General features: G+C 36.3%; 1 protein-coding gene across 2 annotated transcripts in view; it reads left to right on the forward strand.

Moving 5' to 3' along the window:
* The window catches only part of MXI1 (MAX interactor 1, dimerization protein), a 78,797-nt gene that overhangs the window by 34,124 nt on the left and 19,554 nt on the right, over window positions 1–25,119 (forward strand). For both annotated transcript variants that reach the window (XM_047759570.1, XM_047759571.1), the window contains exon 3: window positions 6,318–6,347. In XM_047759570.1, coding sequence (XP_047615526.1) covers window positions 6,318–6,347 — 30 coding nt within the window. The remainder of the gene's footprint in view (window positions 1–6,317; window positions 6,348–25,119) is intronic.

The raw sequence follows: 25,119 nt of genomic DNA on the forward strand, positions 1-25,119 counted from the left end.
CTGTGCTCTATAGTATTACATTATATGAATGTTCCACAGTTTATTCATTCATTCTACTGTTGATGGACATTTGAGTTATTTCCAGTTTTTAGCTAGTATGAAAGGAATGAATATTCTGTGTCCTTTGGTAAACATATATGTATATTAGTTTGGTGTATACTTATGAATGGAAATACTTAGTCATAAGGTATGCGTATATTTGGCTTTGATATGTAAGTTTTCAGAGAAAACTTTTGATTGTAGTTATTGTTATGCATCCTTTTTAGATACTTGCTTTTTTTGTGGTCTTAGTTATTGTGGTGCTATTTTTGTCATTGTTGTGGAAGAAGCAGTTCATTTCTTATGAGGCATTTGTCCAAAAGCCTGTAGTATTGAAGTTTTACTATCTTTGATGCTTTTTTTTCTATCTTTTTTTTTGTCTTTTCTAGGGCTGCACCTGTGGTGTATGGAGATTACCAGGCTAGGGATGTAATGGGAGCTGTAGCCATGAGCCTATGCCAGAGCCACAGCAATGCGGGATCTGAGCCATGTCTGCAACCTACACCACAGTTCATGGCAACGCCGGATCCTTAACCTGCTGAGCGAGGCCAGGGATCGAACCCACAACCTCATGGTTCCTAGTCGGGTTTGTTAACCACTGAGCCATGACAGGAACTCCTCTTTGATGCTTTTTTAAAATATATACTTTTGATAGAAACAAATGTACAGAATTTCCTCTTGGAAAGAATTACTTTAAAGATTGAGCATGATTTTCTTCTATTACAGTGTTCTTCAAACTTTATTGACCACTTTATTATATACCACTAGCAGCAAAAATTCTATATCCCTGATATATTTGTATATATTTATAATTGTATTCATATAGTACTATACTAATATTTTATAAATACAGAATAAAGTTTAAGAAGAATAATAAGCATAAATAGAAGTTTTACAATTCCGCTAATTCTTTTTCCACTGCTTTTAGGTGTATACTTCAGAGATCCCTGCTCTAATATAACTGAAGTATATAAGCTTTAGGATACAGTTAGAAAATATTCATTTAGGTTCACTGAACGTGCTCTTTTCATTGTGTAGAGTTCAACATCCATTAGGCACTTTAGTATTAGAAAGTAAGTGAAAGGAAAATGTTAACAAATTAGAGGTTGGTTCATTAATTCAACAAAGATAGAGGTCTTTTCTTTTGTTGGAAGAGAATATTAATTCTGGCTATGGGGGCTTTTATTTTCCTTCTATGGTGGCACAACTCTTGGGCCCAAACAGTACCATTTTGTGCAGTTTCAGTTCTATGCTTCATTTCATTGACTGCTCCCAAACTGCACCTTAAAGAATTAAAAGTTTATATATTAGAGCAGTGTTGCAGTCAATGAAAACTCACAGATCTCGTTGAGATAATGACTCCCATTCAAATAGGAAATGTATTAGCATGTCTCTTAAAGGGATGTTACTTGTGAAAAAGATTACCTGTGATTTGATAAAATGATAGAAATGCCTTTATCTCTGTCCTTGAAGTTGTTAAGCATTCAGAGTAAGGGTGTCTGAAAGGAAATCAGTTCATTAGTGTTTGCTCCCAGTGGTGCATTTTTGTTTGGAGAAGATAAGTGTGCTAACCAGATGGATTATTCAGAACATATAGGGAATTTATTGTAATGAAATACTTCAATGGCATGTTATTGGAAGAGCTTGGTTGGACACAGGCTCAGAGAAGCAAAGAGGTTGTTTCTTTTTATTTATTTATTTATTTTTTTGCTTTTTAGGGCCACACATGTGACATATGAAAGTTCCCAGGCTAGGAGTTGAATCAGAGCTACACCTGCCAACCTACTCCTCAGCCACAGCAACATAGGGATCCTAGCTGTGTATGTGACCTACACCACAGCTCAAAGCAGCACCGGACCCTTAATCCACTGAGTGAGGCTAGGGGTCGAACCCTGTCCTCTTAGATACTAGTTGGGTTTGTTACCACTGAGCCACGACGGTAACTCCCAAAGAGGTTGTTTCTGAATGTGCTAGGATGTGATGTATTCAATTATTATGTTCATTAGCACTCTCTGGGTTGTTTTCTCCATGTACATATAGGTAGGCATCGTTCTCTCTGTCATAACTTAAATCTTATAGTGTCCTCTCAACTGACTAAATGACCAAAACACCTGTCTTTTTCTCAGTTTCTTTTTAATCATTATGGTTGGTTGGTTATTTGTAGGCTAATTCTAAGCGTTACTGAGAAACCTCTCAGTTTGGTGCCCCATGTAATACATGTAACATTGTTTCGGATAGGATATTTTCAGTCTTGTTAAAAATAATAAGACTGTTTGCAGTGGCTAACATTTACTGAATACTTACCATTTGCTAATGCTCTTACTTTGTTCTCTAATTCTTACAGTAACCCCACCAAGGCATGTGATACTATTCCAATTTTACAAATGAGGAAACTGTTCATTAGAAAAGTTAAATAATTTATCCAAAATTACACAGCTAATGTGAGTGATAGAGCTAATATTTAAACTCAGGATTTTTTTTTCTTTTTTTTTTTTACACTGTTGGTCTCTGCTTTCGCTTTGGACTTTACAGCTCTGCTTGTTTGTTTATGCTGTATCCTTTCCACTTGGAATGCCCTCTCCCAACTAGATCTAGTCTCTAGTAGTAGCAAAGACATCATGTAAGCCCCAGACCAAAAGCCACCCTTTCTAAAACCCCATTTTCTGATAGCCGCATTTGTAAGTAAACTCTACCTCCTTTAAATTCCTACAGCACTTTGTACCTTTCTTCGTATATTAATTTGCCTTGAGTTACAATTATTCCTACATATGTCTTTTTTTTTTTTTTTTGGTCTTTTTAGGACTGTACCCACGGCATATGGAGGTTCCCAGGCTTGGGGTTGAATTGGAGATGTAGCTGCTGGCCTACGCCACAGCCACAGCAACATGAGATCCGAGCCACATGTGTGACCTACACCACAGCTCATGGCAATGCCGGATCCTTAACCCACTGAGCAAGGCCATAGATCAAACCTGCATCCTCATGGATGCTAAGTCAGATTTGTTTATGCTGTGCCACAGTGGGAACTCCCAATTCATATATATGTCTTAATCTACCACTAGAGACTGCTTTGATTCCTTGCCATCTAAGACAGTTTTGAGTACTATAGATACTCAATATTTGTTGACTTGATATTGGAGGCAAAAAGATCATCAAAATAAGAGTAAACACTACTGATGCATTTTTGTGTTTTTTTTTTTTAACTGAAGAACATGTCAGTATGATGAAGATTAGTTCATGTCTGATCAGTTTTGCTTCTTGGTATTTGGAAATCTTGTTAAATATTACTAGTAGTATATATAACTAGATAGGGCATGCATTTTCAGTTTTTTGTGAAAAAGTTCATATTCTTAGCTGTCATTTTCTATTTTTTTAGAAAGAAGATAAATAATAAAAATCTGAGAGAGGTGGGAAGAACCTACTGTTTTAATTTTGTTCACAGCAGTGGTTCAGATTATGTTCTTTTGGTGCTAGCTTTGATAATAGCCTCAATATAGTATGGAATTCAACAATTCGTTATTTTTGGGTGTATATCTTTTACATTTAGTGCCAGATGTAGGATGCCAGACTGTTTTGAGTAGGTATATGGTAAATAGTCTACTTCTCTTTAAACAGATTATTTCCATTTATTACTTCAGTATTTCATTATTTTGTTTTACTTATTCTGAATTTTCTTTTAAGATAAAGACAATTAGGAGTTCCTGTCGTGGTGCAGCGGAAATGAATCCGACTAGCAACCATGAGGTTGCGGGTTCGATCCCTGGCCTTGCTCAGTGGGTTGAGGATCCAGCATTGCTGTGAGTTGTGGTGTAGGTCACAGACGTGGCTCGGGTCTGGCATTGCTGTGGCTCTGGCATAGGCCGCCAGCTATAACTCGGGTTAGACCCCTAGCCTGGGAACCTCCATATGTTGTGGTGTGGCCCTTAAAAAAAAAAAAAAGACAAGAAGACAAAGATAAAGACAATTAAATGAAAACTTACTAAGAGTTTGTGGGAAATTTTATTATTGATTACCCATTCAAATTTTGAACATTAGTTTTTGCTCTAAATTTCTTTAAAACATACCTTTTCATCTTCTAAATTACTGATTTATTTTGACATTTCATTCGAACAAAAAAGAACTTCAACTTTTTAATAAATACTTATGAGGTGATATTTATTTATTGAGTTTTGAACTCTAGTTTATGTTAGACTAGAAGTTTTATAGTTTTTTTAATTTATTTTTTTATTTTTTTATGGCTGCAGTATATGGAAGTTCTGGGGCTAGGGGTTAAATCAGAGCTTCAGCTGCAGGCCTCTGCCACAGCCATGGCAACACTGGATCTGAGCTGCATCTGCAACATACGCTGCAGCTTGTGGCAAGGCTGGATGTTTAACCCACTGAGCGAGACCAAGGATCAAACCCTCATCCTAATGGATGGTAGGTCAGGTTCTTAATCCGCTGAGCCACAGGAACTCCACTTATAGTTTCTTCCATCTGAGTCATGCATATCTTTGCCATTAATTTGACTGAACTTTTGAAGCATCCCAAGATTTTTTTAAAAAACCTCCTTTGAGAGAGATGTTTTCTTATTAGGATAATCTCTTAAAAATGAACATCAGTCTTTTTCATCCCATCACTTGTGAAACTGCTAAGAATGCAAAAGGTAGACAATGGAGAGTAACTCGAGGAAATCTTTTGGTCTTGAAGTAAGTTGGTAAACTTTCCGCAGATTCTAATCTGTAAAATTTCCACAGATTCTAAATATTCTTTTTGTTAAAGTTTAGAAATTTGATTATTAAATGTCCATTGGAATAATAAATCAGATTAATTAGTAATCTAATATTCTGAAGGCATTTGATATTAACCAGAATATATTAAATGATTAAAGCTCTAGTTCTAATGATAGGAATTTAAAATTTCCTTGTAATATTCCATTATTTTTAATGCTAAATAAGTGTAAAAATAATATTTATTCAAGAGAACTTAGTATAACATAATTCTAATAGTAGTTAACTTTAGAGTTTTGTTATATTTTGCTGTTCAATGTAAACTTGTTTATTCCTCGTAAGGATGATATGAGGCAAATACTGTTGTTTTTCATCTTTCGTAGATGAGGAAACAGACCACAGAGAAATGAAGGGACTTTTAAAAGGCCATACAACATTTGAACTCAGGCAGTCTGGTCTTAGAGTCTGTGCCCTTAACCTCTCTTCAGTATTACTTGTCACCAAGTGGTTAAGAACTTGGGCTTTGGGAGTTCCTGCTATGGCTCAGTGGGTCAAGAATCTGGCTACAGCAGCTCTGGTTGCTGCAGATACTCGGGTTCAATCCCTGACCCTGGAACTTCCATATGCTGTGGGTGTGGCCATAAAAAAAAAAAAAAAAAAAGATCTTGGGGTTTGGAGTAAGAAAGACCTGGGCTTAAATCATGGCTCAACTTATATTCTTAGAACAAGTGCATGTATCTTGATCTCTTTGAGCCTCAGTATTCTTGTTTATAAAACAAGGGTTATTTAGGGGTTAAAATGAGATGATGTATGTTAACTGTTTAGCAGACTCTTGGCTTGTTTAGTAGGTGGTAAGTATTATAGCAAATACTGATCAGCAAAATGAAAAAAAGTCACATGAAGAAAATAACTGTTGTTAGTATTTTGAGGTGTATCCTCTCAGTCTTTTAAAAATGTGTTTTTTATTTTATTAATATATCTTCTATTCATGTCATTTTTTTTTTCCTTGTATAACTTTTTTGGTTAATGTTTCACATACAAGGCAGGAAGACCTGCCTTTGTCTGTATCACTTAGCAATAAGGCAAGCCTGTTTCAGATTCTGTGCTGGCCAAAACTTTTTCTCTCCTTATGTTTAGGAGTGGGTAAGTGGAGATGAAAGGAGATGAAAGGAGACACAGAAGTACATACACTTTTTTTTTTCTTTTTAAACCAAAAATAGTATTATGTTTGAATTAAAATTTCTGGCATAATGTCTACGAATTAGTAAAATGGAGGACACTAGAAAGAAGTAGGTAAGAGAACATGTGCTAGTATTGATTTTATTAAAAATAACAAGGACATGCCAATTTAAAAATATTTAGAGTTAATGAAAACACTGTATCTGATGAACAGTCTTAATAAATGTATAGACTATTTCCTCTTGATTATAGAAGTCTGACCATATTGTATTGTTAAATAAACTCACTGGGTGTGATATAGCAGTACCTACACTAATCATCCTTTCCATAGCCTTAACAGCAAAACATGGCTAATGCTCTTTTTTTCCCCCCTTTCCCCCCCTCGTTTAGGTCTACACACAATGAGCTGGAAAAGAATCGGTGAGTCAGTGATGAGGTGCAGCTTTTATATATGTTAAAAAGTAAACTCAACATTTGACTTATGAAAATAATACTGTAGTGCATATGTAGTTATAACTTTATTTTTTACATACCATGATCCTGATATATGTATATTCTCTCCAAAAATTAGTAAGCTTACCCTATCTAAGCTGGAAGACATAAGTACATTTTAAGTTCATTTGAATTTTGAGTTTATGTTAAGCCTTCTTTATTTCTGTCTCTGAAAACAGGTTAATTGATAGACTCATGGTTTAAATCCTTGCTAAAGGATTAGGTTTCTGTAGTGTAGCTAATAACTATTATGATAAAATTGTTAAGACATTGAATTTCTCTTCCTTTGCACTTTGTTCATTCATTCATTCACTTATTCATGCATTCAACAGATCTCTATTTAGCACTATCTATACGTCAGTGCCAGGCAGGCATAAAGCTTTACATAGGTACTACAAGAGTATGTAAGGTAATTTCTGACCTTAAGGAATTTATAGCTTCCTAAGGGAGACAGACAAGTAACTAAAATACTGTACAGTGTAGTAAACATGGTGATGGAGAAGCATAGGGTGCCAAAAGATCATTTTGGAAGGTCCCCTAATTCTCTCTTGAGGAAGTCCTGGAAGGCTTTCCAGAGGATAGTGAACACTGTTTATTGAGGAAACTGTAAGAGGTTCAGTATGAATATAAAAGATTGTAGCATAAGGCAAGTCAGAGCAGCTGTTGACAGTTTTGCTGAAGAGTTTGGACTTTTTCTGAAAGCAGTTAAAGAGCAGTTGAATGACTTTAAGGTGGCTTCTCATATGATCAGATTTGTGTTTTGGAAAGATCACATTGGCTATAGTGTGAAAAACTATAGGGATCTCAGGGACAGGAATACTCTTTTGGAGGTCATTGGAAGCCTCCAAGGTGGTAGTCATTGGAGATAGAAGTAGACAAAAATAAAGAAATGGTATGGAATAGAATCAGTAGAAACTGATGATTAGTTGGCTCTGGAAGGTGTTAAATTTTGGATGGTATTAGCATTTACCAAGAAAAGGAATACAGGAAAAAGACCAGTTTGGGAGAGAAGATGAAATGAATGAAATACTCTCTTCTTGATGCAGAGGTTAAATGAAGCAACACATTTGAATTGTTTACATCAGCCATTTAAAAAAAATCATGTAAGTTTCAGGTGTACAGCGCTGTAATTCAACAGCTCTATACACTGTAAAGTGATCAACATACCGTTAACCTCCTTTATCCATTTCACCCTGGCCCACAAAATCCTTTCTCTCTGGTAACCACTAATCTGTTCTCTGTATCTGTAAGTTTGTTTTTGTTTTTTGTCTGTTTTATTTTTTTAGATTCCACATATGGTAAAATCATTTGTATCTGTATTTCTCTGTCTGGCCTACTTCACTTAGCATAAGGTCCATTTATGTTGTCACAGATGGCAGAATTTCATTCATTTTTTATGGCTGAATAGTATTCCATTACACGCACACACCCCCTCCACATTGTCTAGTCATCTGCTGATGGACACTTAGGTTATTTCCATATCTTTGCTACTGTAGATACAACAACATAGGGGTGCATATGTCTTTTCAAATCAGTGTTTTTGTGTTCTTTGGATAAATACCTAGAAGTAGAATAGCTGGATGCTATTTTTGACAAGTTTGCCCTTTTTTATTTTATTTTATTTTATTTTTTGTCTTTTGTCTTTTTTTAGGGCCACATCAAGCCATGTCCTGCTCTTTTTTAAATAGAAGGGATCTTATAGATTGACTAACCTGCTTCACTGCAGATGAATTTAAATGTCAAATCCTCTTGAACAGGCTTAGTTAGCATTGTCCTCCAGACTGACTTAGTGGCTTTTACCACTCTATTTGCACAATGTTCTGTTCATATCTCCTATTGTAAGATTTAGTTAGTATTATAATTATCTGTTTATATGTCTTTTTCTACCGAATCATTGTGACCACCCCAAAGGTAGGGATTCTGTTTTGTTCATCTTTGTATCCTTGGTGTCTAACATTTGATGCATAGTAGATGATAACTTTAATATTAAATGAAGGATAAAACTGAACAAAGTTTGGTGGTCTAGTCAAAGACATTTTTTCTAGATTGAAGCAAAGCAGTTTGGCAGAAAATGCTTTTCTTTAAAGACTCTCTTTCTGCCTTATATTTCTAGTATATTAAAGGAAATATCTGGCTAGTTTAATATTGTAAAAAGTCCAAGAAATGACAGCTTCAAAGATTCTAGAAATAAAACCTTATACTGACCTTTAGATCACAAAGTATATTTGGGGGCATGTTTTTAAATTCTGATAAACATGTGGGATGGTGGGGGTGGGGGTTTGTCTTTTTTAGGGCTGTGCCTGCAACATATGGAGGTTCCCAGGCTAGGGCTTTAACTGGAGCTGTAGCCACTGGCCTGTGCCACAGCCACAGCAACAAAAGATCCTAGCCGCATCTGCAACCTACACCACAGCTCATGGCAACGCCAGATCCTTAACCCCTGAGCGAGGCCAGGGATCGTTGAACCTGCGTCCTCATAGATGCTAGTTGGGTTCGTTAACCGCTGAGCCATGAGGGACGCTCCACATGCGGTTTTTATAGTTATTTCACCTACCTGAATGTGGTCCTTGGGAGACCTTCCTTGGAAATCTGGCAAAAACCTTTGTTTAATACTAGAGTAGAGACTTGAGTAAACTATTTGGAATGGAGCTTTTTAAATCTTTGAGTAAACTTTGTTTAATGCAGTCTGCACAGTAATTCTGACTTACCGATAACCTTATCACCCATAGTATTACTTTGATATGCCCTCTAAGTTGTTTAACACTAGTTTGTGACGCTGGTGTTAACATGTGTGGCTTTTATTGCCTGGACTGTACATGATCTTCAGTGAATGCTTTTTGTTCCCATTTTATTTACTTAGGTCTAAGACTTTCTGGCTGATTTCCTATTCTACCTCTCTTAAAGCATGGTTCACTCATCCTCTTCTGTCCTCTTCTGATAGTCCTAGATGTCATTGTTTCTCAAATTATGTCTTTTCTTCCCTCCTGTTCTTTCTCCCTCTTTTCCTCCCTTCCTTCAGGTTTAATTGAGAGGTAATATAGAATTAACTTTCCAAAGATGTATTTGTTTTTAAAAGGCGTTTTCTCAATACAAGTAAATAATATAAATAATACTATAAATATTATACATATAAATAAAATAATAAATGTACATTATAAATAAATCTCTAATTTAGTGGAATGTGTCAAAAGATGAGTGTTAAAGGAAGAACCCAATTTAATTATCTATACTCCACTTCTGAAAAGTTATTGGCTTGCAATCTAACAAAAACCAAAAATATTGATAACACAGGATGATTTAAAGGGTAGGGAGGTGTTTTAGCCAAATAGCAAGAAAGCAAAACAGGAACATTTAAAAAATTTGAGCCTATATTGTTATTACACTTTTTAAAGCCCCCGACCAGTTCTATTTAATGAACCTTTTTTCCAAGGCACCGTTTTTATTTGACATGTTAAAAAAAAAAAAAAAAGCTGACCTAGATTTGGCATCCTTTAAAATAAATAGAATTTTGGCTTTCCCTTTCATTTGCTTTTGATTTGAACTAATATGAGGAAAGTAATTCACTGTCAAAGGGTGATTTGATTTTGTTTTCATTCTGAAAAGATATTCCTGAAGCAATTCATATTTTTGAAATTTTGCCACTCTACATATAATATATTCATGTCAAAAGTTTTTTTTTTTTTAGTTCTAAAATCTTGCATATAAAACTACTCTGAGTTAATGTTTTTTACTAGAGCAATGCATTGAGAATTAGAGTAGATGATTTAAAATTGTTAGTGGATGACAGAGTAATTCCAGATGGCTATCTTTAACAAAGCCCTAAGATTGTTGAAGCCTGGGTCTGGCCTTGAGGACACAAAAGCCAGGAAATGTTGAGATTCATACTGCCAGATTTCAGAGGACCCGGTGACCCCAGAATAGTTTTCTCTGGCCCAAAATTACCCCAAGGTGCCTACAGTCCACTACAGAACTTTAGGTAGTTTCAGACCTGATAAAAAAAATTCAGATTCTTTCTTGGCTAGGTCCTGGGATCTTATTTCTGCCCTGATGGTTACACTGAACCTAGTCTAGATGGTACAGAGCACTTGTTACTTGTATACCTACCCTGTCGCCCTAGACCTACAACAGGTCATAACAGGCTCAGGAAGTAGAAGTAAAGGGAAGTAGAATACCTTTAGATATTCTGCATTCCTCAGGGACCTATGTGAGTCATCTCATGGTGAAATTAATTTTATCTTTGAGTCTTTGAGATTTGAGAGTTAAGTATTTACATTGTCCCATTGGACACTTTTTAAAGCCCCCACCCGGTTGTATTTAACGAACCCTAACCCTAACCCTATAAGTTAGGTCCTTTGCCAGAGAAGAAACCATTCAGTACAGATTTTAGATCACTTCATTGCATTTTCATTTTCTTAATTCAAATTACTAAAGATGTTTTCTAGAGTCTATACCTTTAACAGGATTTTAATGGCTAAGAACCTTAGTGCTGACAATGGGAGAGGCCATTCAACCTTAATAGCTCTTATTCCATTGAAACAAAAGGCTTACTCTTATCCAAACTTTGTCAAAATTAGAAGGACCAAATGAGGACACTGGACTTATAATGCCTTCCTAGATGGAACAGAAGTACCTGAGTTTGTGATAAAAGAAAAGTGTGCCCAGTGAATGATTAATAGGTGTTCTCCATATAGAGACAACTCATGCTTCTCAAGGAAGGACAGACATGATCATTTATGGAGTACTTACTGCATTCCTTACTATGCAGGACTATCATTATGTTTTTAAGTGTAGGTGATTTACAGTCTTGTGCCATTTTCTGATGTACAGCAAAGTTGACCCAGTCATATATACATGTATATATATATACACATTCCTTTTCCTATGTTATCTTCTATCATAGTCTATCCCGGGAGACTGGATATAGTTCCCTGCGCTATACAGTAGGACCTTACTGTCTATCCATGCTAAATGTAATAGTTTGCATCGACTAACCCCAAACTCCCAGTCCATCCCACTCCCTCCTCCTATCCCTTGGCAACCACAAGTGCAAGACCATTATTTAATCCTGTAAGGTAGGAAGGCAAAGAGTATTGCCTTCCACAGTATTGTTGGAAACTACCATTTTGACCATCATAACTACAATTTGAAACAACATGATGGGAACACAAAACAGTCCTACTCATGATCCTATCTGATCTTAAATTTAATGTCAGTCTTTCTCTTCAGTCATGTTTAATAAATACTGTGTTTGGTATTGTGGTAGATAAAGTGAAGTATAAGATACTGACCCTATCCTGTCCTTAAGGTTAAGACCATTGTAGTTTGGTGGTTACAAGTTTCTTCTTTGAATACCAGTTATGTTACCAATGAGTCTAGAAAGATGAATTTCAAGTATTTTTCAAACTGAAAGTTTGAAATGGTTTGTAGTCTGTACAACCATTTTAGTGAGTCTTTTGAAAAAGAAATAGAATAGAGAAGAAAATACCAAAGTTCATTGCTTGAAACAAAGTTAAATGTAAAATTGTGAATTTTGTGTGTTCATGATGTAAAATACTGTGGTCCAAGTCCAAAAACTACTGCCTGGATGGTCAAGGAGAATGTATGCTGAGCCTCGAAGAAGAGAGACTTCAAATCTAAGGAAAGGGGTCAGTATAAGTAGAGACATGAAAGCAGGAAGCTGGCATCATAAGGTCTGTCCAGGAAAGAGTGAGTAGAGTGTAGAGAGCAGAATAGAGCCTGTCAAATTAGTATTGGGAAATGAGGCCAGAAAGGTAGTTTGAAATTGAATGTCAAGGACTTTGGATTTTATTTTGTTGGTAGTAGTGAGTTTTTGAGGCACACACACACACACACACACACTCTAGCTGTGGAAGCAGGGAGACAAGTTTGTATATTTTTGACCTAGCCCAGGTAGGGCTGAAAAGTAGGAGAATCACCATTTAGTTGATGGAACTGGGAACAGTGAAGGAGAAAGAGGACTAAGAAGCACTGCAAAGGAAGAATATTATTTTCTGCTAACTGCTACTACCCAGGCTAGGGGTCGAATTAGAGCTACAGCTGCTAGCCTGTGCCACAGCCACAGCAGTGTAGGATCCAAGCCAAATCTATGACCTATACCACAGCTCACAGCAATGCCAGATCCTTAACCCACTGAGCGAGGCCAGGGATTGAACCTGCAACCTCATGGTTCCTAGTCGGATTCTGCTGTGCCACAGCAAGAACTCCCGGCAGGGACTGTTTTATTTACCCTTAGCACATAGTAGTCATTCAGTAGATGATTGCTGAAAAAATGGTTGTATATGCTATTGAGCATATCTGTAATGAACAATATGTTATTTATTGAATTAGAATGACAAGTGAAAAATGACAAATACGCAAAATACTCTTGAGGACTCCACAGATATATTACTAATAAAACAATTTCACAGGGGGTAAATGGAAAACTTAATGAATTCTTAAAATGTAATAAACTACATGAAAAAAACTTGATAACTGAGAATATACTAAAGGATTTTTACCATGTGGGACTTTATCCTGCTCATAAGAAGAAAATCAATAACTTTTTTTTGAGAGGCTAATTGATTTCAGTTCGTTAAAATATTACTTAGTACACTAAGACAAAGACAGGTAATGTTGTAAAGGGGAACAGTTACCTGATGGAGTTCATGATCAGCTTGTGAGGGCTTCACTCTTTTTTTGTTCCATGAGTTGAAAGTGGTTAAGCATTTTTTTGAGGTAAAGATTTGGAGACTAGGATATCATAAATATTTCAGCTTTTTTTATGTTAGAATTTTTGATGTATTAGTTATGTTATTCTCAGTGGTTTGGACATGATAATGAATACAGGGTATTTTTTAGACTATATACATATCCTCATTTGACAGGGACATCTTGACAGAGTGATTGTTTTGGTCTACTTTATCTTACAACAATACATAAGAGTGAATCTTTGTGACCATGGATTGGGCAGTTGTTTCTTCGTACATCACCCGACTATTTAGGATTCCTTTGCAGGAGGAGCATATCTTAATGGGTTTTAGCTTTGTATTTTGGGTGCTTCAATGACATGTTTAAAAAGAACATACATTTTTTATGTACAGTGTACACATTCTAGAAAAAAATATATACATTCGTTTTGTTAGGAAAAAACAAATTCCAAGATTGGTTTGGCAAAACTTTCATTAAAACTCTTACCTCAACTGAAGTACCAAAAGGATATTTACTTGCATTAAAAACGAGTTATAGGAGTTCCCGTTGTGGTTAACGAACCCAACTAGGAACCATGGGGTTGTAGGTTCGATCCCTGGCCTTGCTCAGTGGGTTGAGGATCTAGTGTTGCTGTGAGCTGTGGTGTAGGTTGAAGACGCAGCTCGGATCCAGCATTGCTGTGGCTGTGGTGCAGGCCTGCAGCAATAGCGCTGATTTGACCCCTAGCCTGGGAACGTCCATCTGCTGTGGGTAAGGCCCTACTAAAACAAAAACAGAAAACAAGTTATAGAGTTAGGGAAACTAAACCTTTATTGTAAGTTTGAAATATATAACTGTAGCTGGATCAAAAGTCTGCAGTTTAGGATTGGATCCAATAATTCTGAAAAGTTTAGCTGAAGTTTTTCTTAGCCTTGGTTTATTACTGAGATATGAATTTCATTATAAAGATACCTTGTAGTAACTTCCTTAGCCTGATAAAGGGCATTTATGAAAAACCCACAGCTAACATTGCACTGAACAGTGAAAGACTAAATTCTTTTCCCTCAGATCGGGAATAACACAAGTATGTCTGGTCTCATGGCTTCTACTCAACATTGTATTGAAGGTTTTAGCCAAGACATTTAGGCAAGAGAAAGAAATAAAAGGCATTCAGATTGGGAAGGAAAAGGTAAAACTCTATCTATTTGTAGATATCATAGTCTTATGTATAGAAATCCTAAGGAATACACACAAAAAAGTAGAGCTCATAAACAAATTTAGCAAAGCTGCAGGTTCAGGTTTGACACACAAAAATCAGTTGTGTTTTATAGATCAGCAGTGAACAATCTGAAAATGAATTTAAGAAAACCATTCTGGGGGGAGGGAGTGGGAGGGATCGGGAGCTTGGGCTTATCAGACACAACTTAGAATAGATGTACAAGGAGATCCTGCTGAATAGCATTGAGAACTTTGTCTAGATACTCATGTTGCAACAGAAGAAAGGCTGGGGGAAAAATGTAATTGTAATGTATACATGTAAGGATAACCTGACCCCCTTGCTGTACAGTAGGAAAAAAAAAATTAAAAATTAAAAAAAAAAAAGAAAAAAAAAGAAAACCATTCTGGGAGGTCCCATTGTGGTGAATCCGACTAGGAGCCATGAGGTGCAGCTTCGATCCTGGGCCTCGATCAGTGAGTGGGTCAAGGATCCGGCGTTGCTGTGGTGTATGTAGGTGCAGCTCAGATCCTACATTGCTGTGGCTGTGGCATAGGCCGGCGGCTGAAGCTCTGATTAGACCCCTAGCCTGGGAACCTCCATATGCTGCGGGTGTGGCCCTAAAAAGACAAAAAAGAAAAAAAAGAAAACCAGTCTATTAGCAATAGCATCTAAAAGAATAAAATACCTAGGAATAAACTTAACAAGAGAAGTAAAAGATTTGTTCACTGAAAACTATGAAATACTGTTCAAAGAAATTAAAGAAGACCTAAATAGATGGAGAGAGAGCCTGTGTCTGTGGGTTGGAAGACTTAATATTGTAGTACTCCCCATATTGATCTGCGGATTCAGTGCAAGCCCTGTCAAAATCCCAACTTCTTTTTAGCAAGAATTGATAGCTAACCCTAAATGGAAATGCATAGTACCCGGAGTGGCCAAAACAATCTTGAAAAGAACAAAGTTGGAAGACCCATCATTTCCCAATTTCAAAACTTACCACAAAATTGGAGCTCCCTTTGTGACTCCATCGTTAAGGAACCTGACTAGGAACCATAAGGATGCAGGTTCGATCCTTGGCCTTGTTCACTGGGTTAAGGAACTGGCGTTGCCATTAGCTGTGGTGTAGGTCGCAGACGAGGCTGGGGTCTTTTGTTGCTGTGGCTATGGCATAGGCTAGCAACTGTAGCTCTGATTCGACCCCAGGCCTGGGAACTTCCATATGACACAGGTGCAGCTGTGAAAAGAAAATAGAAGGGGGAAAAAAAAAAGAAGCACAAGCAACACACCAGAAAAATAAATGTTTGTGCTTTAAAAGACACCATCAAGAAAGTGAAGACAAATTACAGAATGGGAGAAAATACTTGCAAAACATGTATCTGATAAGAGATTCGTGTCCAGAATATACAAAGAACCCTTACAATTAAGCAAAGAAAAGACAACCCAATATAAAAATAGGCAAAGAATTTGAACAATATACAAATGGTCAATAAACACATGAAAAGATGCTCAACATCAGTAATCATTAGAGAAGCGCAAATCAAAAGCTACAAGATACCACTTTACATTCACTTAAATGGCTAATTGCTCACCAACTTTGTGGTCACTCATTCATCATACCATCATCATTGGCTGGGGGAGAGGTCTTAAAAAGTTCACTGACCTCACATTTTGGCACTTAAAAAGTGCTGGTTTCATCATTGTCTGATGGCATTGCACAAATGACTCAACACTTTACAATTACTTAACACATATAATTAACCACAGATAAGTTTCCAGTATTTTGAGTACTTGATCATGAGCAAAGATTGAGTTCCGTAGCATACGAAAAGGAAATATTTAAAGATTTTTAAGAGCCTCTAATTAACAGTGACATCTAACAAAATTAAGACTATATACTGAAAGAATATGGTAATCATATCAGTTTCAGTTAAGGTCTACTAAAATATAATTTGATTGTATTTGTTAGGCCTTGAACAAAACTTGCAAAGTATAGCTGTGGAGGGAAGGAGAAAGAGCATTTGTCCAGAGACCAGGAAATAACTGTTGATCTGGTTTTCTGATTAGGCAAATAAAAATGATGGCTGTTTTCTCTTTTTATTCTAAAGATGGAAAACTGACACTCTTATCTTTCAAATTCATGTAAAAGACCTGAAGAAGTTGATTTTATTCTTTGTATTTTTTTAGGCAGTGGGAGTCCAGTTACAAATTGGAGTTATTGAAGATAACTACAGAACACTAAAAAAGTAGCTATGCACTGGAAAGTAGGGGACACACTTAATAGAATTTGACTATTTATAAAGCTATAGAACCAGATAAATATATGTTAACATTTTCAGTGTGCAGAGTAACCTCATTTGTCAAAGAAACATGTAAGGGATGCATTTATTGTTGTATGCAAGTAAATGAATATTTTAGCTACATTTTTATAGGAGTAGAAATGCTGAAAACCGTAGAGAAACTAAAAATAGCTGCCCAAGTGCAGAGATAGGCACTTGTTAGAGTTAGAATTGAATGTTACATGAGATAGAGGTGAAGTAATATGTGAGTTTTGGAGATAAAATTTATGGTTAATGGAGGGAGCATAGTCAGGATAAAATTACACATCTAAAATTCAGTCTGTGCAGTGAAGTCATTGCAGTAGTGTCTAGATAGATTCACAGTTTCTGTATTGACCTTTGTCAGAAATAGCTCATTAAGGCCAACTTTTCTGCTCCCTGACCCAGACTAGAAGTGAACAGGGACTGATTTAGATAAGGATTGCATTCTAGAAACTAAATGTTCTCAGAATGTCAGCTACTCAGTTCCTAAAGTTTTAATCAATTCTATAGCTGATACCTGGAAAGAGATGAGATCATTAGGTCTTAAAAATGACCAAGAAATATTATAACTTGAAACTCAGATTTCAAAGTTATATTTAGAAATAAGTAAGTCAGACTTTAAATAATTGATATAGTGAGTATTACTGTGAAGGTACGGTAACTTTTTTTTTTTTTTCTTTTTTAGGACTGCACCCGAAGCATATGGAGATTCCCAGCTAGGGGTCAGATCAGAGCTACAGCCGCCGGCCTGTACCACAGCCACAGCAACGTGGGATCCGAGCCACGTATGCAACCTACATCACAGCTCACGGCAATGCCGGATCCTTAACCCACTGAGCAAAGCTAGGGATCAAACCTGCATCCTCATGGATCCTAGTCAGGTTTGTTAACCACTGAGCCACAAAGGGAACTCCCATGAGGGTGCAGTAGCTTTTGATTCAGGTGACTGCAGAATGCATATCTCAAGTGTAGCTGTAAGTTAAGTAAGCACTTCCTCTCAAACTGTAACTTTGTAGTTTAAAAAAGAGAATAGTTTAATTAATAGATTTTCCCAATGTATTTTAGATGATGCAATATACAAAATTTATTTTATATCGGCTCTAAGGAATGTGTTTGATCCATAAAACTGGCTGTACCTTTTACACTGATATTCATAAAATTATACAGCAGCAAAATTCTACTAGATTTTAAGGCATTATGCTATTTTGCTAAATTCTTTTGCTGCATGTAGTAATTAGTACAGTGTATATGCTCTGACAAATGCTGGTTTAATAATAACTGCAACTCAAATACTGTCTCTTAAACTATCATCTTCATGTAAATAAATTTCTATTTTGATGCAAATTTTGGCAATTAAAGCATGCCAAGAGGTACATCAGTAAGAAGTCTTTTTATTATATGAGAGACTCCTTTAGTATCTTGCATTTATTTACTTTCAAAAGTGAAGAAATTCAGACTCTTTGGTATGTTTTAGCTGTTTCAAAGAGAAGGATAGTTGGAGTTCCCGTGGTTGCTCAGTGGTTAATGAATCCGACTAAGAACCATGAGGTTTTGGGTTCGATCCCCGGCCTTGCTCAGTGGGTTAAGGATCTGGCGTGGCTGTGAGCTGTGGTGTAGGTTGCAGATGCGGCTCGGATCCCATGTTGCTGTGGCTCTGGCATAGGCTTGGCAGCTACAGCTCTGATTAGACCCCTAGCCTGGGAACCTCCATATGCCTCGGGTGCGGCCCTAGAAAAGGCAAAAAGACAAAACAAACAAACAATAAAAAAAAAAAAGAAGAGGATAGTGATTTTTTTCTTACCTTTTTCTGTGTATTCTAGTGAATGATTTCAAATTTAAAGTCCCATGGGTGTTAGGATTGAAAAACCACAGGTCTGGGGAGTTCCCATTGTGGCTCAGCAGAAACTAACCTGGCTACTATCCATGAGGATGCAAGTTTGAGCCCTGGCCTTGCTCAGTGGGTTAAGGATCTGGTGTTGCAGTGATCTCTGGTATAGGTCGCAGACTCAGCTTGGATCTGGTGTTGTAGCTGTGGTGTAGGCAAGCAGCTGCAGCTACAGTTCCAATTTGACCCCTAGCCTGGGAACTTCCATGTGCCCGGGATTTGGCCCTAAAAAGCAAAAAAGAAAAAGAAAAACCACTGGTCTGAATGAGGATTCAGTAATTAGATTAGAATTTTCTAGTATGGTTACTTGCTGACCAGTTTTTTAAGACTAATTGGCTTGGGAAATAATTTAGCCCTGGGACAAACACATGAAATGTGACTTATATTCATATCTTCTAAATCAAGAAAAGCTGGGAGTTCCTGCTGTGGTTTAACAGTAATGAGCCCAACTAGTATCCATGAGGATGTGGGTTTGATCCCTGGCCTTGCTCAGTGGGTTAAGGATCCGTTGTTGCCAGGAGCTGTGGTTTAGGTTGCAGATGTGGCTTGCATCCCGAGTTTCTGTGGCTGTGGTATAGACTGCAGTTCCAATTCGACCTCTAGCCTGGGAACTTCCACATGCCACAGAAAAAAGAAAAAAGTAAAAAAAAAGAAAAAAGTAAAGTTGAAACTTTATGAACTCAAACGTATAAATGATTTCCTCGTTTTGTTGTTATTTGGGGGAAAGTTGATAGAGAAAGATAGATTTTAATATTAAACAGGGTTTAGGAGCTAAATTGTCAAAAAGGATACCTGTAATCCAATATGGTTGACTTATTTGGCGTATGTAATGCATTGATGAGAGAATTCCACCAGAATTTAGAAGATAATTTTTCTTTTCATCTCCACTACTGGTAGGTTGTGGATGTTATATTAGTTATCTAAATTTTTGGAGTCTCATTTTCTTTGACTGTTAAAAGGAGGGGACCTAGAAGATTTCTGATTCCCTCACTGCAAGAAAAGTCTTATATTCTGTGACTTTTGTAAGTTCAATAATTATAGGCATGTTAAAAACTTAAATATTATTTTACTATCTCCAAAGCATTTTCCTTTATATAAATACATGTATATGTATGTATGAACCACCCCCACACATATATAAAATGAAAGAGCAGCTGGACTAATGAGCTTAGAACTTCACCCTATTCAAACTTGAACTTTGTAAAATATCTAAAGATTATTATAATACATGGTGCTATAGCTTTATGATAAAAACTTATTTTGTTAACAAGTACCTACTTTATAATGATAAATAGTAAATATACAACTAGATTTTTCTGTAAGAAGTATGTGTATTTGTGTATATAAATAATATTAACACATTTTCAAAGCCATATACACATACACACAAATGTAGATACAAATTCTGATATTTAAATGTTAATGAATATTAGAACTTTGTCCCTTTTTGAAAAATACTTAAATTTGACTTACTAAGGAAATGTAACAAGTTAATCTGTAAACATTATTGTGCTAAGTCCTAGTTACATTTTTTTGTGTTTATATTTGCTCAGGCTCCAGAAATCCAGTTTTGTGGTTTTAATTATATTGTATTGCTGTATCTATTCAGTCATTTTAATAGGCCCCAGTGATTACTACCTGAGGTGCCATACCAGGAGGAAAAAGCACACTGCTGTTACACAGAATTCCAAGGAAGGACAGCTTAGCTTATTTAAAACATTTGTCTCTAACAATCTGAAGAGCAAGTAGGTTGGTGTATTGTGATCTTTCTTTCCTTACCATTTTGACAATCAAAGTACATTTTCAATAATGTCCTCACTGCTTTGATAGTCTGCCAAGACCATCCCTAATTTGGGGACATCTCCACTGTCTTTTGTTTGTTTGTTTTTCCTTTTCAGAGTTAGTAAAAGGTGCTGGAAATCAGAGCTGTGCTGACTGAATTCACTAAAAACTTATGCTGTCTTTAAATCTAACTTTATGGATTGGTTATTTTCACTTCTTACTGTCTCTCTATAGCACTTATCACAGTGACTATTTAAACCTTTTTTTTAAAAAATCCTTTCAGCAATGTGGAATAAGAACTCAAAACTAGGGGATCATCAAAATCACATTCTGCCATGATCTCTAGGTCCAAGGTGATGGTGGCCCTGTAGAATGAGTTGGAAAGGTTACTTCCCCTGCAATGTTTTGGAATAGTTTCAGAAGGATGGGTGTTAACTCTTCTCTGAATGTTTGGTAGTATTCACCTGTAAAGCCATCTGGTCTTGGACTTTTATTTGTTGGGAGTTTTAAAACTATTGATTAGATTTCAGAACTGGTAATTGCTCTGTTGATATTTTCTGTTTTTTTCCTGGTTCAAACATGGGAGATTGTACTATTCTAAGAATTTGTCCATTTCTTCTAGGTTGTCCATTTTATTGGCATTTAGTTGCTGTGGTAGTCTCTCATATGATCCTTTGTATTTCTTTCTTTTTTTTTTCAGATTAAAGTTTCTGGAGTTTTTTTTTTGTCTTTTTTTTGTTGTTATTGTTGTTGCTATTTCTTGGGCCGCTCCCTCGGCTGGAGTTTTTTTTTTTAAGTTTTATTGACATATAGCTGATTTACAAGGTTGCGATAATTCCTGCTGTTCAACAATCCTTTCTATTTCTATAGCGTCAGTTGTCATTTCTTTTTCATTTCTGATTTTCTTTTTTTTGTGGTGAGTCAGGCTAAAAGATCTTGTAATAAGTCACACAGAGAAAGACAGTCATCCTGTGTTATCACTGATGTGCACAATCTTAAAAAATGATGCAAATGAACTTGGTTCATAAATACATAAACCAGAGTAGTATCACAGACATAGAACACAAACTGATAGCTACCAAAGGGGGAAGGGGGGGAGTAATTAGTTTGAGATTAAAGTATCCGCACTACTGTATATGAAATAGATAACCACTAAATACTTCCTGAAGAGTACAGGGAACTAACTCATTATCTTGTAATAAACTGTAATGGAAAAGAATCTAAAAATATATATATGCATATATATGTATATGTATAACTGAGTCACTTTGCTATATACTTGAAACTAACACAATATTGTAAATCAACTATTTCAGTAAAAATGTTTTAAAAATCACATTCTAGTTTACAGATACTTTAGTTTTTCTAAAATATAGTGGCGTAACTGAATGATCTTTAAGATCTCTTTTAGTCTGGAAAAACCCTGAGATTTCAAATACTCAGGTCCCATTTTTACTGTCAGATCTAGTTTAAGAACCAAGGGCTAGGACCCATGTCTCCCAACTCCTAGTCTGAAGATAATTCCCACTATATTATTGTGACTTTCATTTCCTGCTTTGCTGAAAATGGGAATACCTCGTTTGAACTTCTTCCATCTTCCTCTTTATTTTAAGCCTTTGTGCTTTTGACTTTAAGTCCTTACTTCTTCTGCCCCCATGTGTACTCCCCTTTTGCACTTCTAATGCACAGAGAGGTATGAATAAGAATAACAAGAAATGTTTATAATAACCAAAAATTAGAAGTAAGCTGAATTTCTGTCAAAAAAAGAGAATGGCTAAATAACTAATAATAAATCCAAACCTTATAGCAGGTGAAAACAATGATATAGATCTCTATGTGCATATGTGGGGAGATTTCCAAGACATATTTATTGGAAAAAAGCAAATTAAAAAATAGCATTTCCAGTATGATCTCACCTCTATTAAAAATACTACAATCAAACATGTAAATACATTGGGAAAGTTATAGGAGTTCCCATCGTGGCTCAGTGGTTAATGACTCCAACTAGGAACCATGAGGTTGCGGGTTCGATCCCTGGCCTTGCTCAGTGGGTTAAGGATCCAGCGTTGCTGTGAGCTGTGGTGTAGGTCAAAGATGCGGCTGAGATCCCACGTTGCTGTGGCTCTGGTGTAGGCTGGCAGCTACAGCTCCGATTCAACCCCTAGCCTGGGAACCTCCATATGCTGCAGAAGCGGCCCTAGAAATGGCAAAGAGACAAAAAAAAAGAAAAGAAAAGTTCTAGAAAGATACATGTCAAACCAATAAAGGCTTCTTGCCTTTGTAAAGGGAATGAAAGTCAAGAGAAACTATCATGTCGATTTTATTGTTAGAGTTTTTGTAGTAAGAGTGTACTACTTGTGAACTTAAAGATTTTTTTGAAAGGCAATAAACAAGTGTAATCCTGTCCATACATTTCCATAGATAATAGAGCACGGAGGATCCTTAGGAGATCATCTAGTCTAGTGTTCTTATTTAATGGATAAGGAAAGCTACATCCCTCCAAGTTTTATTCTCCACCAAGATGATTAATGACAGAGTCAGGATAAGAATCTAGACTTTCTGATTCTCAAACCAGAACTTTTTCTTTTCTTTCTTTCTTTCTTTCTTTTTTTTTTTCCTGTCTTTTTGTCTTTTTAGGGCTGCACCCACAGCATATGGAGGTTCCCAGGCTAGGGGTCTAATCGGAGCTGTAGCCGCCAGCCTACGCCAGAGCCACAGCAACACCAGATCCGAGCCGAGTCTATGACCTACATCACAGCTCACGGCAACACCGGATCCTTAACCCACTGAGGAAGGCCAGGGATTGAACCCGAAACCTCATGGTTTCTAGTCAGATTTGTTTCCAAGGGCCACAATGGGAACTCCCAGAACTTTTTCACATTGCTTTTAAGGTATATCTAAAATACGTTTTTCACAAAGCCTTTTCTGTTTGTCCAGAATGATAGCTGTTCTAAATTCCTGTTAACTGTTTATGTCACTTATATGAACTTTAACCCATACTACCTCAAACTGCATTGTCCTCCCTTTCTGGATCATGTATGTTCCATGTGGAGAGGGACTGTAACTTCCTTTTCTCTGTATCTGACACAGTGTCTTGCACATAACAGGTGCTCAGTGATTTAGTAATTAACATTTTTGTTTGATTTTTGTAGCAGACTATACCTTATGTTAGATTAAGAGAAAAAAAAAAGTTAAATGCCAAGTCATACCTGGGGGTTTTTTGTTTGCTTTTTTTTTTTTTTTTTTTTTTTGGTGAAACTTGCAGCTTCAAGATAAAAAATATTTTAGGAAGGCACATGGTGAGATATTTGCTACCCTGAAAATATCTTCCCTTTCCAAGGAAAATACTTTTGTTCTCCACTCCTGCTTCAGAGAGAACAGTTTGTCCTCATAGGATATTCTAGGTAATATGACCCACTTAGGAAATATGTGGTGATTGCGCTTCATAATGGGACCTCTACTAAAGTTGTACCATTGCAAAGTATCTCTTGAGTGTGATGATTTTGTAGATGAGAGTACAAGACTCTCTGTGTCTGGATTGGGTACAGCAGACCAAGAAACTCAATTGTGACTTAAGATTTTGCTATAAGTAGTGTAGAAGTTGTGACAGATCTTTTTGTTGTTGTGAAAACATTTCCTCAAAATATTTAGAATTTATACAAGTGTCTTGCCCTTGATGTGGTTACCTTGTTCTGTCCACATAGCTCTATAACTTAAGATATTAACACCTTATTACATTTTAGTTTACTTTTTGAGATACAGACTCTTTCCTATGATTTTTATCTGCAGTTGTGTTAATCCTGTTTGCTTCTGAATTTTTGGTAACTTGATTTATTCTGATAACTGTTTAATTTGACATCATTAAAAGCCTGTAGAATTACCTAAATAGACAACATGAAAGTTTCTATGATCATTTAGAACATCATTCCTGGGTAGTGCCTTGGGAAGACATTCCTTTTTGGAAGGCTAATGTCTGTCTTAGTTTGGAATTAATAGCTTTAGGAAAACATCATAGGATGCTGAGAATTTCCATAAACGCTTTGAGCCAAAGAGACTGTTAATGAAATGGCCAATTGGTGCTTATAGGTATTCATTTAGAGCCATTTCTTTTATGCTAGAATGTGTGTTTAAAAAAGCAGCTATGAAAGCTGTAAAATACTTAAAGATAACAAGAGTTTATTAAATAGAAAGTGAGCTATAACTCTGTTAGTGAATTTCAGATATGGTATCTTGAAACTTGTTCTTGCTCTGCTGAGCATTTAATCAGAAATTTTAAATATAATTATGTTTATTTTAGCACACTTTGATCTGCTGTGCTTGGAGAGAAAGATATTAGTGGTTAATTTGTCCCTCTTCTTTTTTTTTATGGCCACACCCACGGTTCATGGAAGTTGCTGGCTTCCATGCCACAGCTTTGGCAGCACCGGATCCTTTAAGAGACTGTGCAGGGCCAGGGATTGAACCCGCACCCCCACGGTGACCCAAGCCACTGCAGTCTGATTCTTAACCCACTGTGCCACCATGGGAACTCATACCCTATTCTCAAGAATATAGATTTTTTATTTTCATACAAAGATAAATGGATTAATTTACTTGCGACAAAGTTAAACAGACACTTGCTGTCGTTTTCTAAACTTTTAATTGGCCTTAGAATTTGCTACAATAAAATTCCTTTTATTTAAAAATTGTAGGAGTTCCCACTGTGGTGGGAGTATTTTTAGAAAAGAATATAGAAACACTTTTGGAAATGAATAAAAGAACTGTGTTTTATTTCTGTCTAGGATTTCTTGGTTCTAGCAAAGCTGGAGCTCA

Source organism: Phacochoerus africanus, chromosome 15 (assembly GCF_016906955.1).
Source record: "Phacochoerus africanus isolate WHEZ1 chromosome 15, ROS_Pafr_v1, whole genome shotgun sequence".
Lineage (NCBI taxonomy): Eukaryota > Metazoa > Chordata > Mammalia > Artiodactyla > Suidae > Phacochoerus > Phacochoerus africanus.